The 15361-nt window shown below is 37.8% G+C and overlaps 2 protein-coding genes across 2 annotated transcripts in view; one reads left to right on the forward strand and one right to left on the reverse strand.

Moving 5' to 3' along the window:
• The window catches only part of KPNA5 (karyopherin subunit alpha 5), a 54345-nt gene extending 40167 nt beyond the window's left edge, over positions 1–14178 (reverse strand). Inside the window, 4 exon segments of the mRNA XM_017855459.1 lie at positions 3553–3652; positions 3791–3892; positions 6068–6201; positions 14099–14178. Of these exon segments, the coding sequence (XP_017710948.1) occupies positions 3553–3652; positions 3791–3892; positions 6068–6201; positions 14099–14171 (409 nt within the window). The 5' untranslated portion in view covers positions 14172–14178.
• Positions 14145–15361, forward strand: part of ZUP1 (zinc finger containing ubiquitin peptidase 1) — a 39087-nt gene continuing 37870 nt past the window's right edge. The window contains exon 1 of the mRNA XM_017855458.1: positions 14145–14220. The gene's annotated coding sequence lies outside the window, so the exon portion shown is untranslated. The remainder of the gene's footprint in view (positions 14221–15361) is intronic.

Consider the following 15361-nt stretch of genomic DNA (forward strand, 5'->3'; position numbering starts at 1 on the left):
TGGGCAAAACTTAGAAAATTTCTGCAAAGTTAGTAAAGTTATACCCATCAAGTTTTGTTTGGGTGTTCTAAATCAAAAGCCCCAATTCTTCAAAATGGAAAATGAATTCCAGATCCTAACTTACACTGTTATAAAACATTGACAGGATAAAACAATAAGTATTCTTTTTTTTTTTATTGTATTTTATTAATTTTATTTTCAAAGCCATAGATTGACATGAGAAAGAAGAGGGAAAGTCTGTTTTAGAAAAAAAGAAGTTTTCCTTTTCCAAGATACCTTGGATTCAGAAAAGCTAGATAATTATTGCTTTAGACTGTAAGTTATGGAATACCCTGTCTTCCAGGAAGAACAGAGTCATTTTTCTTTCTTGACTCTGAACTCTCNCAAAGCCATAGATTGACATGAGAAAGAAGAGGGAAAGTCTGTTTTAGAAAAAAAGAAGTTTTCCTTTTCCAAGATACCTTGGATTCAGAAAAGCTAGATAATTATTGCTTTAGACTGTAAGTTATGGAATACCCTGTCTTCCAGGAAGAACAGAGTCATTTTTCTTTCTTGACTGTGAACTCTCACAATAATTAATACCTTTTATGTCAAGAACATACAGAGAAAATACAGTCTCAAGAGTCCCACTTTGTATGTTATTTTCACACTTTTCTTTATTGTTGACAATGTTTCTTAATCATTTTACCTTCCACCTTAAAAAAATCAAAACAAAATTATAGGATTGCAATTATCACCTTCACTTTCTTGTTTTTTCTTTATTTCCAAAGAAAATCATAAATATATTATCTTATTTTGTTTTAAATTTAATGGACAGAAATTTTGCCTTGCTCTTTATGAGAGAAAGAGATGAGAGAGAAGGAAGAAAATACAGGGTTTTGTGGCTGGCGGGTAGGGCGAAGTGGGCATTGAGACTGTTAGCTATATATATAAAAGTAAATATAGATATGATATGATATATACCCACACATACACATTAGAACCCAAATATAGTTTCTTCCTGGTAAATTAAAAGCAACGCATTTATATTTATCTTCATCTAAAAGAAAGCAATTAAAGTGCACTTGGATTGTCAGCTAATCTAACAGGTATCATGAACTACTATTAGTATTATATTGACAGGATGATAGTCTATATAATCTTATAATGGTGATAAACTGCTACCGAGAATACTTTTAGTCATTATGGCAATAAGTAGTATATGGGGAATATCTCCTTCAGAACTGAAAACTAAGCAAGAGTCAAGCAAAAGAAAAAAGCTTTGGAGAACGTTCTACAAAACTGGGATTGAAGAAAAGGATGGTTTGTGATTTACATCCACAAGAGTGGCCACGACAAGGAAATAAATAGAAGATATAACAAAAGGTCACCGTCACAGACTTAAGTCAGAGGGGTAAAAGCTAGAGCTAAGACAGGCTGTGCAGTACCCAGGACATATTCGTATCTTCCTAGTGCCTACAGTAAGAACACTAATTACAATAAAGAAATGCTTGCAAAAGAGGCAAAGTTTCCTGTGGTTTCTGCTTCCAGTTCTGGGCTCTAGATGCTTGCTTTCTCATATTTCCTACTTTGACAGATCAAATAAAAATACAGTAAATCTATTATTTTTCTAGGCCTGATAGATTTGGCAGGAACCCACATCCATCAGTGAAAGAAAACGTCTATTAACTCCTTGCTGTATGTCCAACTAGGCAAGCATAATTCCATTACAAAGAAGAAACAGAGAACACAATTGTGTCTGTGAAAAATAGTACAGTTTAACGGAAACAGAATACCTTTAGGAATTAGAGTAAATGAGGACAAAATCTTCTGATCAAGGTATTCAATACCCAGACAACTTGCTCAAAGACATCAGAAATATAGTATTTAGACATATAAAGGCTTAAAAAAATTACACCAATGCAATTTTCCTAGAATAGGGGTAAGAAAGGGGAAGAAAATCCTTCAAGCAATGCTTTAATAAAAATTTAATCAAGATAAAGAATTCAATAACGAGGAAATGGTACAAAACACTGGCAGCAAACTCTAAAACTCTTAAACAAATCTAAATAAATTCTGTTAAGAGTATGACATGTCAAAATAAAATCTTGAAGAAATATAATTAAAAAACAATTTAACAATATTAATCTGACTCAGAAAATAATCCCAATTATAAAAACCAAAACTGTGAAGTATTGTGAAGAAGAGAGAAGCCATTCTTGATTGCATAAGGGTTTCTTGACATTGCTAAGGTATGTGAGGAACAGAAATTGAAAGTTAAATTTATGAACATAAATTACAGTAAGAAAGCAAAAGTGAAAGCCTTGTAATCTATGCTAACCTGATCACAAGATTTCTTTCATTCTTCATGTGTCACTAACCTGTCTCTCTTAGGACGATTAGGCAGTTGAACTAAGGGCATTTTCGAAATCTTATCAGCTCATATATAAAATCCCATAAAATTAGAATTACTAGTTCAATAAATTCCATATATGAAACACAAGACAAAGATTTAAATTTTTACTTAAATTAATTCTTATTAACTCAATATAAAATTGGTCAAATAACATAAACAGGCAATTACGTATTATAAAGAACCAATAAATAAGGCAAAATATTCCACCTAATTACAAAAAAAAAAAAAGCCAAATAATGAATTACTATTATATAAGCATTTTTTTCTTAAAGATAACTGTGAGGCCAGGCATGGTGGCTCACACCTGTAATCACAGAATTTTGGCAGGCCAAGGTGGGAGGATAACTTGAGCCCAGGAATTTGAGATCAGCCTGGGCAATATGACAAAACCCTGACTCTACTAAAACTACAAAAAATTAGCTGCGCGTGGTGATCCATGCCTGTCATCCCAGCTACTCAGGAAGCTGAAGTGGGAGAATCACCTGAGCCTGGAAAGTAGAGGCTGTAGTGAGCTGTGACTCTGCTACTGCACTCCAGTCTGGGTGACGGGAGTGAGATGTTGTCTCAAAAAAAAAGAAAAAGAGAATTGTGAATGTTGGTAAAAACAGTGAAATGAATGCTTGTACAAACTGAAGATGGGAGTGCAAATTAATACAGTTTATTCCCTTTGACCCCCTACTTCACTTTTATGAATGTATATTAAGGAAATTTATATTGCTTAACAATTATTGTAGCATGTTTATGGTAATCTAAAATTGAGAAAAATTTAAATGCCTGATTACATTGTTATTAAATGCCTGATTACATCATTTTATGTTCATACTCTATGTTACTGTACCATTTAAAAAATCATGTCTGAAAAATATTTCTACAATAATTAAAAAATATATATCTCTAACCTTATTTCTTGGCAGCAGGATTAGTCTTTTATATTTGCCTCTTTAACTGCTTTCATATTTTACAATTTTTCTACAGTCAACATATGTTACTTTGGTAACATCATGTTCAAAAATGGATGTTACTTTACAATATATTTTACAGAAAATATAACACCTGTGTCTAGCAAAGAAAGGCATTTTAAAATTAAAAAAAAATAAAATAAACCTCTACTACAAAATCCTGTAATATCAAATAAGCATATTGAAAATAATTCTTGCCTTTAGAAAGCAGCTTTCTAAATTTCTGTGTTGCTGTTAGCTGTTGATCAGCATTATTAGAAAAAATCATCTGAACCATATCCGTAGTAACAACTTCTTCCTAAAACACGCACACAAAAATATAATCAACATTTAAATATTTTACATGAATAATTTTGTATGCATAAATATTTGTTATATATACACTATTGCTAAATTTATTGAGGTATAATTTGAAATATATTTTTGTAAAGTATACCTCTGGAATGGGTACAGTAGAACTAATATCTGGATCCTGTATAGGACTTTCAAGCATAGATTCATCATTTCTGGGCAAAGAGACATTTCTGCGTTTGAACAACTGTAATAAAGAGAAATCAGTTTACACGTTGAGTTTCCATAAAACATTCAATTGCCATAGAATTCCATGTTTTCATTTGAGTGGACAAAAAAATCCTATCAATTTTATAACTTAAAATTCTGAATATTTGAGTATTTCCCAATCATTATACTAGGAAGTAAGGTATTTATGAGAAGTCAGAATTTCTGGGCTAGCTTTTGGCTGTACAGACTACTTCACATCACTTAAATCTCAGATCTTTTACCAACAGTAAGCCTGTAAATGGAATACACATAGTCATTTTATAGCACTTTAAAAAGCACATATTTCCACACTGGATTATGAGGTATCTAAGAATTTTTGCAAGAAAACTTAAAAAGCACATCTGTGACACAGGAAAGATAACATCTGATACATTAACAGATTTAGTATATCTGATTAACAAGGAATAGGAAACAATTCTCAGGAATAACAGTCCTATGCTTATTAATTCAGGAGCAGATAAAAATGAAGCAGAAAAAAAGAAGAAAGAAACATGGTGAGTTCACTAAGGGAGATTTATAGGTACTGTTGACCCTCCATATCTGTGAGTTCCACATTTCCAGATTCAACCAACCTCGGATCAAAAATAATGATAATAATAAAAAATAATAAGCCAAACATGGCAGCACATGCCTCTGGTCTCAGTTACTTGAGAAGCTGAGGTGGGAGGACTGAGCAAGCCCAGGAGTTGGAGGGCAACCTGGGCAACAGAGCAAGACCCCACCTCTTAAAAATCAACAACAAAAAAAATACGAAAATTAAAAAAACACATATTTTATTTTACTTTATTTTTATTTTATTTTATTTTTTGAGATGGAGTCTCGCTCTGTTGCCAGTGCAGTGGCGCAATCTCAGCTCACTGCAACCTCCACCTCCTGGGTTCAAGCAATCCTCCTGCCTCAACCACCTGAGTAGCTGGGATTATAGGCATGTGCTCACCATGCCCGGCTAATTTTCGTATTTTTAGTAGAGACAAGGTTTTACCATGTTGGTCAGGCTGGTCTCAAACTCCTGACCTCAGGTGACCCGCCCACCTAGGCCTCCCAAAGTGCTGGGATTACAGGCATAAGCCACTGAGTCCGACAATAATATGTATTTTTAAACAATACAGTATAACAACTCAACTACATAGCATTTACACTGTATTAGATATTATAAGTAATCTACAGATGACTTAAAATATACAAGAGGATGTGTGCAGGTAATATGCAAATACCATGCCACTTTACATAAAGGACCTGAGCATCAGTGAATTTTGATATCTGCAGAGGATCCTGGAACCAAGGGATGACTCTACATTTCCTAAATCAAAATTTGAGGAAAACAAAATCTGATTATATTATTTTTGATAGCTAAATAAATATCGTTTTTTTTTTTTTTTGAGATGGAGTCTCACTCTGTCAGCCAGGCTGGAATGCAGTGGCGCGATCTCAGCTCACTGCAAACTCCGCCTCCCGGGTTCACGCCAATCTCCTGCCTCAGCCTCCCGAGTAGCTGGGACTATAGGCGCCCGCCACCTCGCCCAGCTAGTTTTTTGTATTTTTTAGTAGAGACGGGGTTTCACCGGGTTAGCCAGGATGGTCTCGATCTCCTGACCTCGTGATCCGCCTGTCTCGGCCTCCCAAAGTGCTGGGATTACAGGCTTGAGCCACTGCGCCCGGCCCGAGATATACTCTCTTCAATGATTTTACATTCTTTATGTCACATATGCAAAGTATAAGCAGAGATCCGGCTAATAAGACAATGGGGGAACAGTATGAGTAGCATGGGAAGATGACAATAATTTACTTATGGGCAAGAATTTTGAAAACTACAAAGCAGCAAATAATATATAATGTTTCTTTAGAGAGCAAATTTTATAATGACAAATGGAAGTGATCTATATAGACACAAGGGGAAAAATGTATTAGCAGTGAGGTAAAAATATAATTAACACAACAGGTTTACCAATAAAACAGAAAATCCATTTCTCTCAGTGACTAAAAGTAGCACAGAGTTCTGTTTCACAAATTTGCAATTATGATGCCTGGAGTCTAATAAATAATAGATTTAGCTATATTCAATTTCTTAAAACATTTCCATTTTAAATTATCCAATAATTAGCAAATAATTAAACTTTTAAAAAAACAAAATTAAATAGCTAAAAACACCTACCTGTTCTTCCCTTTTTTGTTTTCTAAGCTGTATTCCCTCTTCTTCTCTTCGTCTACGCATCTCTTGAGGATTTAGGGCTTTATTCTTGTAACTTTTCATTCTATAGTTATCTTTCCCTGGACTAGCCATGGCATCTTAAAGGAAGGAGAAAAGAAAACAGACACTGATAGCTCACTCTCTTAAAACAACAGGAGACACTTAATCTAACAAATTCAGGCTCACTGATTAACAGGCTAACAAAACCCATTCTAAAAATTATGTACAAAGAATACATTCCCTTAATTCCACATCAAGATTAGAGCAACATGACCACATATTTGAGAAATAATATCTTAAATAATTTTGGAATAAACAACGACAAAGTTGACCCTATCTCATTGATTCTAAGATGCCACAACCTTTCCTGTCTCCCTAGCCCCCACAGTGTTTTAACCTTTCTGAAACATAATTACCGTCAGGAAATAATCGTGAATTATTTGGGTAAAAAAAAAAAAAAAGTCTTCTAAATTACAGTTTCTGGCTAGATCAAGAAATAATCAGCATTGAAGTGTCTTATTTTTAATGGAGTACGATATTAGGCTCCAGTAAGCACATCTCAAATATTTATTGGGGTCTGGCTTCTTACTGAAGGCACTGCCTTAAGAGCTATGGCCACAAGGGTCAGGACTTGAATTATGACTACAATATCAGTTTTTAGTACTCCAATATAATTAGTTCTTTTGAAATACTAAAATACATGTATACTTTATTTTTAAGTAGTTTTATTGCAAATGTATTTTAAAACATTAACATTTTATAGATATTTTATAAATACATAAAATACATGCAAATATATTTCAATATATTTGAAATATATGTGCTAGTTTTACTTTTAGAAAGTGAATTATAAACTTTTTAACAATGTAACAGTATTGATATCTTGATATTATCTTATAGGAATAAGAATAAAAATCCTATTCTGGATGTATACATCACACACACACAAAAAATCAGCCTAAAGCAGGGTGCCAACTTCAGTTTAACATTAGATAGTGAGTACCCAGTATGTTATTCTGTTAAATTCAGAGGACATATCCATGTCTAACCAGAGACAATATTGTGACCAATTAGCTTATGAAATAAACACAAGAGAAGGAGAGGCTGGCATCTGTCTACCATCCCTGTTACTGAAGAAACAGACTAATGAATTGGCAAATTTTATTGTAAGCAGTAAAGTACACTAAAATACATGCTTTAAGTCTTGTGAGAGCAGTGAAGATATGGCAACTAATCATGCCTTCGGGACTTCTGAAAGCTTCATGGGTATCCTATCTTAAAGGAAAAGCAGGAAAGAGAAATGGGAAGAATCAAGCATTTCAAGCAGAAGGAATATATGCAAAGGCAAAGTTTTTGAAGAAGCCTTGCATAATCAAGAACAGTAAGAGATTGAGTGTGTCCAAAATGAGGATGCATGGGAGAACATAAAGCTATAAAGGTAGGTTAGAGCCCGTATGGTTCCTATAATGCAGCTGTGAAATTTGGACTTGATCCTAAGGAACAGAATTAAAGACACTAAGGAAAAGGTTCTTTTACATAGTTCAGAGAGAGAGAGAGGAGAGATGCTGAAGGCGTGAACTAAACAAGTTACTACAATGAAAACATAGAAGACAGGTTGGATTACAGAAACATTTCTGAAAGTGATTCAGTAAAAATTAGAGGCCATATGAATGTAACAGATATCTGGTGAGGAAGAAAAAGGAGTTGAGGATGACTCCATTGTTTTTAACTGAGCCATTTGAGTAGTATGGCAAGATAACATAAGACAGAGAATACAGATGGAGGATCAGAATAGTCGTTGTTCTGTTTACATATCGGCTTTTTTCTGAGACAAGAATAATGAATTCCGTTATTTTAAGTTTATTTTTAAATTTATATTTAGTAAAAATCACTCTTTTGGTATACAGTTCTATGAATTTAACAAATGTATAGGCATGTAACTATCACAATCAAGATACAGAACAGTTGTTACCCCCAAAAACTCCCTCAAGCTGCTCCTATTAGCCCTCCCTGACCCTAAACATCTAGTAAAAACTGAATTCTTCATCCCTAAAGTCCTGCCTTTTCCTGAATTTCAGAAAAATGGAATCATACAGCATGTAGTCTTTTAAATCTGGCTTCTCAGAAAAAGTATAAAATACCTCATAATATAGCCAGCCAGGGAGGTGAAAGACCTCTAGAGTGAGAATTACAAAACGCTGCTAAAAGAAATGAGAGATGACACAAATGAATGGAAAATTATTCCATGCTCATGGACAAGAAGAATCAGTATCATGAAAATGGCCATATTGGCCAAAGGAATTTACAGATTCAATGCTATTCCTATCAAATTGCCAATGATATTCTTCACAAAACTAGAAAAAACTATTTTAAAATTCATATGGAACCAAAAAAGAGGCTGAATAGCCAAGGCAAACCTAAGCAAAAAGAACAAAGTTGGAGGTATCATATTACCTGACTTCAATCTGTACTACAGGGCTACAGAAACCAAAAGAGCAGGGTACTGGTACAAAAACAGACACATAGACCAATGAAACAAAATAGCCCATAAATAAGGCTACACACCTACAACCATCTGATCTTTGACAAAGCTGACAAAAACAAGCAATCGGGAAAGGACTCCCTATTCAATAAACGGTGCTGGGATAACTGGCTAGCTACATGCAGAAGATTGAAACTGGACCCGTTCCATATACAAAAATCAACTCAAAATGGATTAAAGACTTAAAGGTAAAACCCAAAACTATAAAAACCTTGGAAGATAATCTAGGCAATACCATTCTGGACACAGGAATAGTCAGAGATTTCATGACGAAGGGGCTATTGCAACAAAAGCAAAAATTGACAAATGGGATCTCATTAAACTTAAGAGCTCCTGCACAGCAAAAGAATCTATCAACAGAGTAAAAGACAACCTACAGAATGGAGAAATTGTTGCAAACTATGCATCTGATAAAGATCTAATATCCAACATCTATAAGAAACTTAAACAAATTTACAAGAAAAATACAAACAACACCATTAAAAAGTGAGCAAAGGACATGAACAGACACTTTTCAAAGGACATACATGCAGCTAAGGAGCATATGAAAAAATGGTCAACATCACTGATCATTAGAGAAATGCAAATCAAAACCAGAATGAAAAGCTATCTCACACCAGTCAAATGGCTATTACTAAAAGGTCAAAAAGAGTCAGGTATGGTGGCTCATCCCTGTAATCCCAGGACTTCGGGAGGTGGAGACATGAGGATCGCTTGAGCTCAAGAGTTCGAGACCAGCCTGGGCCACACAGTGAAACCAAGTCTCAACAAAATATCAAAACATTATCCACGCAGGGTGGCACGTGACTATAGTCTCAGCTGCTCGGAAGGCTGAGGTGGGAGAATCACTTGAGCCCAAAGGTCAAGGCTACAGTGACCATGATCACACCACTGCACTCCAGCCTGGGCAACAGTGAGACCATGCCTCAAAAAAGAAAAGAAAAAAAGTCAAAAAACAAACGTAAATTAGTTCAATCACTGTGGAAAGCAGTGTGGTAATTCCTCAAAGAGCTAAAAATAGAACTACCATTTAGCCCAGCAATTCCATTACTGGGTATATATCCAGAGGGATATAAATCATTCTACCATAAAGACCCATGCACATGAATGTTCAGTGCAGCACTTTTCACAATAGGAAAGACATGCAATCAACCTAAATGCCCATCAATAACAGACTGGATAAAGAAAATGTGGTACATAAATACTATGAAATACTACACAGCCACAAAAAAGAATGTGATCATGTCTCCCGTGGGAACATGAATGGAGCTGGAGGACATTATCCTTAGCAAACTAATGCAGGAACAGAAAAACAAATACCACATGTTCTTACTCATAAGTGGGAGCTAAATGATAAGAACACATGGACACAAAGAAAGGAACAACAGACACTGGGGGCCTACCAGAGGGTGGAGGGTAGGAGGAGGGGGAGAAGCAGAAAAAATTAACTATTGGGTACTAGGTTTAGTACCTGGGTGACAAAACAATCTGTAAAACGCCCATGACATGAGTTTACCTATATAATAAATTTGCACATGTGACCCTGAGCCTAAAAGGTAAAATAAACAACAACAACAAAACCAACACAATAAATCTGGCTTCTTTCATTTAGCGCGGTATTTCAGTCATCCACGTTGTTGGCATCTATCAACTCTCCTTTCTTATTGCTATTATTCCACTGTAGGGACATGTCATGGTTTACTAATTTTCCAGTTAAAGAACATCTGAGTGGTTTCCAGTTTTTGGAGGTTATGAATAAATTTGCTACATACATTCATGTAAAGGTGTTTGTGTAAACATAAGTTTTCATCTCACTCAGTAAATATCTAGGAGTAGAACTGATGAATAATATAGCAAGTTTATGTTTCACTTCATAAGAAACTGCCAAACTTCTTTCCAAAGTGAGTATTCCATCTTGCATTCCCTTCAGCAATGCATGAGAGTTCCAGTTGCTTTGCATCCTGTCTCCACTTGATAATGTAAGGGGTTTTGGTGTTGCTGTTGTTAGTCATAGCCATTCTAATAGGCATATAGTGACTCCGGTTTTAAACATGTTAAATATATAGTACTTGGTGCACATGTAGGAGGCACTGATCTATAGATGGTTGAAAATATGGATCAGAACTCAGGACAGGGATCTGGAGTGATCATTCAGTATGATGTAGAGCTACAGAAGAAGGATGACCAAAGGAGAAACCTTGGGGACAATTATATTTTAGTGGAAAAAGGCAAGAGCAAAAGAAACCAAAAAGAAGAAGGTCAGAGAAGTAGAAGAATAAGGAAAAATATAAGAGTCCTGCAAAGGAAAGGAGTTCAAAAGATAAAGGAATATTTAAGATGTAATACCACTGATAACAGGCCACTCGGTTTATTCATTCATTGATTCATCCGGAAAATAAAAGTGCCTGTAATAATCCACGTACCATATCAGGCATCAGATTTGGTAATTATGTCACTGGTAAAGATAGTGAGACAAATCTCACTACTGGTGGAGCTCAAGGTAGAAAAGAAGGGGCTGAGGCCTTGAGAATGATTGAAAAGAAATGCATGATTAATCTGTCAAAATTCCTTCTTTAAAATATTTAATGGATTCAGCAATACTATGTGCACCTACAAATAGTTACCATTAGTCACTGCTCAATATGGCCAGGCAGGGTAGCTCAGGCCTATAACCCTAGCACTTTAGGAGGCCAAGGAGAGTCGATCACTTGAGGTCAGGAGTTCAAGACCAGCCTGGCCAATATAGTGAAACCCCATCTCTACTGAAAATACAAAAATCAGCTGGGCATGGTGGTAGGAGCCTGTAATCCCAGCTACTTGGGAGGCTGAGGCAGGAGTATCACGTGAACTCAGGAGGCAGAGGTTGCAGTGAGCCAAGATCGCTCCAAAAAAAAAAAAAAAAAAAAGGACAGGCGCGGTGGCTCATGCCTATAATTGTAATCCCAGCACTTTGGGAGGCCGAGGCGGGCAGATCACCAGATCGGGAGATTGAGACCATTCTGGCCAACACGGTGAAACCCTGTCTCTACTAAAAATACAAAAAATTAGCCAGGCGTGGTGGTGGGCGCCTGTAGTCCCAGCTACTTGGGAGGCTGAGGCAGGAGACTGGTATGAACCCCGGGAGGCAGAACTTGCAGTGAGTCAAGATCATGCCACTGCACTCCAGCCTGAGCGACACAGCAAGACTCTGTCTCAAAAAAGAAAAGGAGTGAACTGCTCAACATAACTTTACTAATAACAATGTTTGGTATTATTCTCTATTTTATATCTATAAAATGCTAGACTCTTGAAAGGAAAAAAATAGAGATCAAAGTTCATTACAGAGCAAACTGACCACAGTGTTAGTTGTTGAATTATACAATATGTATAAAATATTTAAGTAAAATAAAATGCTCATGGAAATAAAACTCTTAAAATGTTTATCACCACCTATATATGTAGCATATTCTAGGCCACTGGCTGTAAACGTTTTTAATCACACATCCTACATATGTAAAATGTATTTGTGCATTCATCCTCAATATATTTATTTCTATACGTGCATTACTATTCTAATATACTACTCTAGCATAAAATTCACAAAAAAAAGACATTTTTAAGAATAAAAGTTTGAAAAGGTAAACAAATAGAAGTTCTAATATTTTCTTACCACATCTGACTGGATCATCTTGTGCCCTACCACACACACACACAAAGGCACTACTTATGATACCATTAATCCAAGCAACCACATTGCAACCTGTTCAGCATGAATTTTAGCCAAATAAAATATAGCCCCAAAAACTCATATATCACTTGTTCCTTTTCTTCAATAGTACTGACTTCCGGCTTCAGATTTAACACCTGCATCCATCCTCACTGCAGTTGATTTAAAGGGGACAATAAATCAAGGGAAATTATCTCTAAAGGGGCCCCACCCAATGGGATTGCTTCTTTCACTGAAAATAAATTTAAAGGCTACACTTCAAAGACTGAGGTCTCATAAAACTAAATATAAGAAATGTTANCTGTTCAGCATGAATTTTAGCCAAATAAAATATAGCCCCAAAAACTCATATATCACTTGTTCCTTTTTCTTCAATAGTACTGACTTCCGGCTTCAGATTTAACACCTGCATCCATCCTCACTGCAGTTGATTTAAAGGGGACAATAAATCAAGGGAAATTATCTCTAAAGGGGCCCCACCCAATGGGATTGCTTCTTTCACTGAAAAATAAATTTAAAGGCTACACTTCAAAGACTGAGGTCTCATAAAACTTAAATATAAGAAATGTTATTCAGGCACTTTAAAGCTACAGAATAGAGGAATTTTTTTTCATTCATAAGCTTTCAACGGCTCTTAGAAAAACCATGTTTAAGTTGAGCAAATAACTAGAATCTGAACTTAGATTTTCTTTCTTTAATATCAAACAACATTATTTCTTATGCCAGTAAAGCCTTCATTTCCATGGGGCTGGGCGCCTCATTAGAGAAAGTAAAAGATTGCACAAAGCGGGGAAAGGGCCAACTAGAGAGCCCTTACAACCAAACAAGCAATACTTAGGTCGGAGGGACAGAGTTGTTCCCGACCTACCAAGAAAGCCACTTTCCTACAGATTATGAGTCATTATTGGGTGTTGTAATTGAGAGATAAATCATTAGTGTTTTGTCTTTTTTTAAAAACGTGTCCAAAAAGCTCAAAAGTAAATGCCAGTATCATATTCTTTTTTTTGTTCGTTTTTTGTTTTTTGAGACAGAGTCTCGCTCTGTCGCCCAGGCTGGAGTGCAATGGCGAGATCTCGGCTCACTGTAAGCTCCGCCTCCCGGGTTCACGCCATTCTCCTGCCTCAGCCTCCTGAGTAGCTGGGACCACAGGCGCCCACCACCACGCCAGGCTTTTTTTTTTTTTTTTTGTATTTTTGGTAGAACGAGGTTTCACCACATTAGCCAGGATGGTCTCGATCTCCTGACCTCGTGATCCGCCCGCCTCGGCCTCCCAAAGTGCTGGGATTACAGACGTCAGCCACCGCGCCCGCTGCCAGTGTCACATTCTTTAGACATATCACTGTCATTTCACAGCTTTCAAATACTTCCATCTCCTATGCATTATCGATGAAAAACTAAGTTTTCATCTTAGAACGGAGCTGACCGACTATTAGAAGCGTGGAACCCAGGCTTGCCTTGTCGTCGGGAATGAGCACTAGAGGCACCTGCACGCAGGTGGAGCAGGGCAGCTGGCGGAGGGAGAGGGCGAGGCTAGGAGGCCCCCGGGATGGAACCTGTCTCTTCTTTGGACACTGTGGAATTTCCATAAGCTGCTGGACACAACCGCTGGGTACCAGGTATGAGTGGCAACGTTTGGCAATTCCATTAACTGAAAAGAACTACCGGGAAACGGTGAGGCGGGCAGGCGAAGATGAGACCGGTTGCCCACCACTCCTTCTGACGACCTGCTGAAAGAATCTGAACTCACCACGCCTTCGCGTCCGCAAGAGAAAGGTCCGGCTGCCACGCCCCCGCGACCGCTGTCGCCCTGGGGAAAACATGAGAAACACCCGGCACCGCCAGGTTCCAGAGACCTTCGCAAAGGAAGGGGTAAATAAAAACCATGGCCCCAGAACTAGTAGTTCCCAAAGGGACGAAACCCGAGGCTCCCCCAACCTAGCCCGTGTTCACTCCAACTTACCCATTAATGTGGCACTCTCCGATGCCCTGATTTCCCAGTCCCCAGCGGCGACGTGTGTGGCGGGTAACAGAAGGGCCGCCACTCCGCCCCTGGCGTGAAGCCTAGCGACCCAGTTTGCAATCCAAGATGGCGGCCACCTGCGCCCCTTCTCCGAGACCCCGAGGCTCGGCTCCCAGAAGCCCTTGCACTCAACGCGGCGGCGGCGGCGGCGGCGGAGTGGTGGCCGCACATCCTAGCAGTGGGGCGTAGAGAAAGTGCGCGCCTCCGCCCCACCCACCGAAGGAGGAGCCTGCGCCTGCGACAACCCCTAGATTTTAGTTGCGCTTGCGGTGGCCAGGCTGTAGGTACTCTGCAGCCCCTAGACCTCTGTGTGTGCAACGGGACGACCCCCTCATTCATTCATTCTTCACGCGTGCATGCATACATACATTCTTAAGGATATAAACTGTGTCAAGTACCATTTTAGATTCATTATTGGGGCTACAACAGTGCAAAAAAGATGGTAAAAATCGCAGCCTTGTTGAGTGTACAGAGAGGCTCACGTTTTCTTCAGCATCATTAACTTCCTTTTATATGCTCTGCTCGTTTTGTTTCAAGCTTTTTAATTTGTCATTTATAATTTTATATTCTATAACATCTGTGGGTTTTTGTTGTTTGTTTGTTTGTGTTTGAGTCGGAGTCTCGCTCTGTCACCAGGCTGGAGTGCAGTGGCATGATCTCGTGATCTCTGCTCACTGCAACCTCCGCCTACCAGGTTCAAGCGATTCTCCTGCCTCAGCCTCCCAAGTAGCTGGAACTACAGGCATGCAACACCACGTTCAGCTAATTTTTGTATTTTTAGTAGAGACCGGGTTTCACTGTGTTGGCCAGGATGATCTTGATCTCTTGACCTCCTGATCCGCCCGCCACGGCCTCCCAAAGTATTGGGATTACAGGCATGAGCCACCACACCCAGCCACATCTGTGGATTTTTGACAACAATGTAGTCACCAGTAAACGAGTAACTTCAGTTAAAGTACTGTAGATGATAACACACAGCCCTGTAATCTA

The sequence above is a fragment of the Rhinopithecus bieti genome, unplaced genomic scaffold (genome assembly GCF_001698545.2).
Source record: "Rhinopithecus bieti isolate Rb0 unplaced genomic scaffold, ASM169854v2 scaffold_41207, whole genome shotgun sequence".
Lineage (NCBI taxonomy): Eukaryota > Metazoa > Chordata > Mammalia > Primates > Cercopithecidae > Rhinopithecus > Rhinopithecus bieti.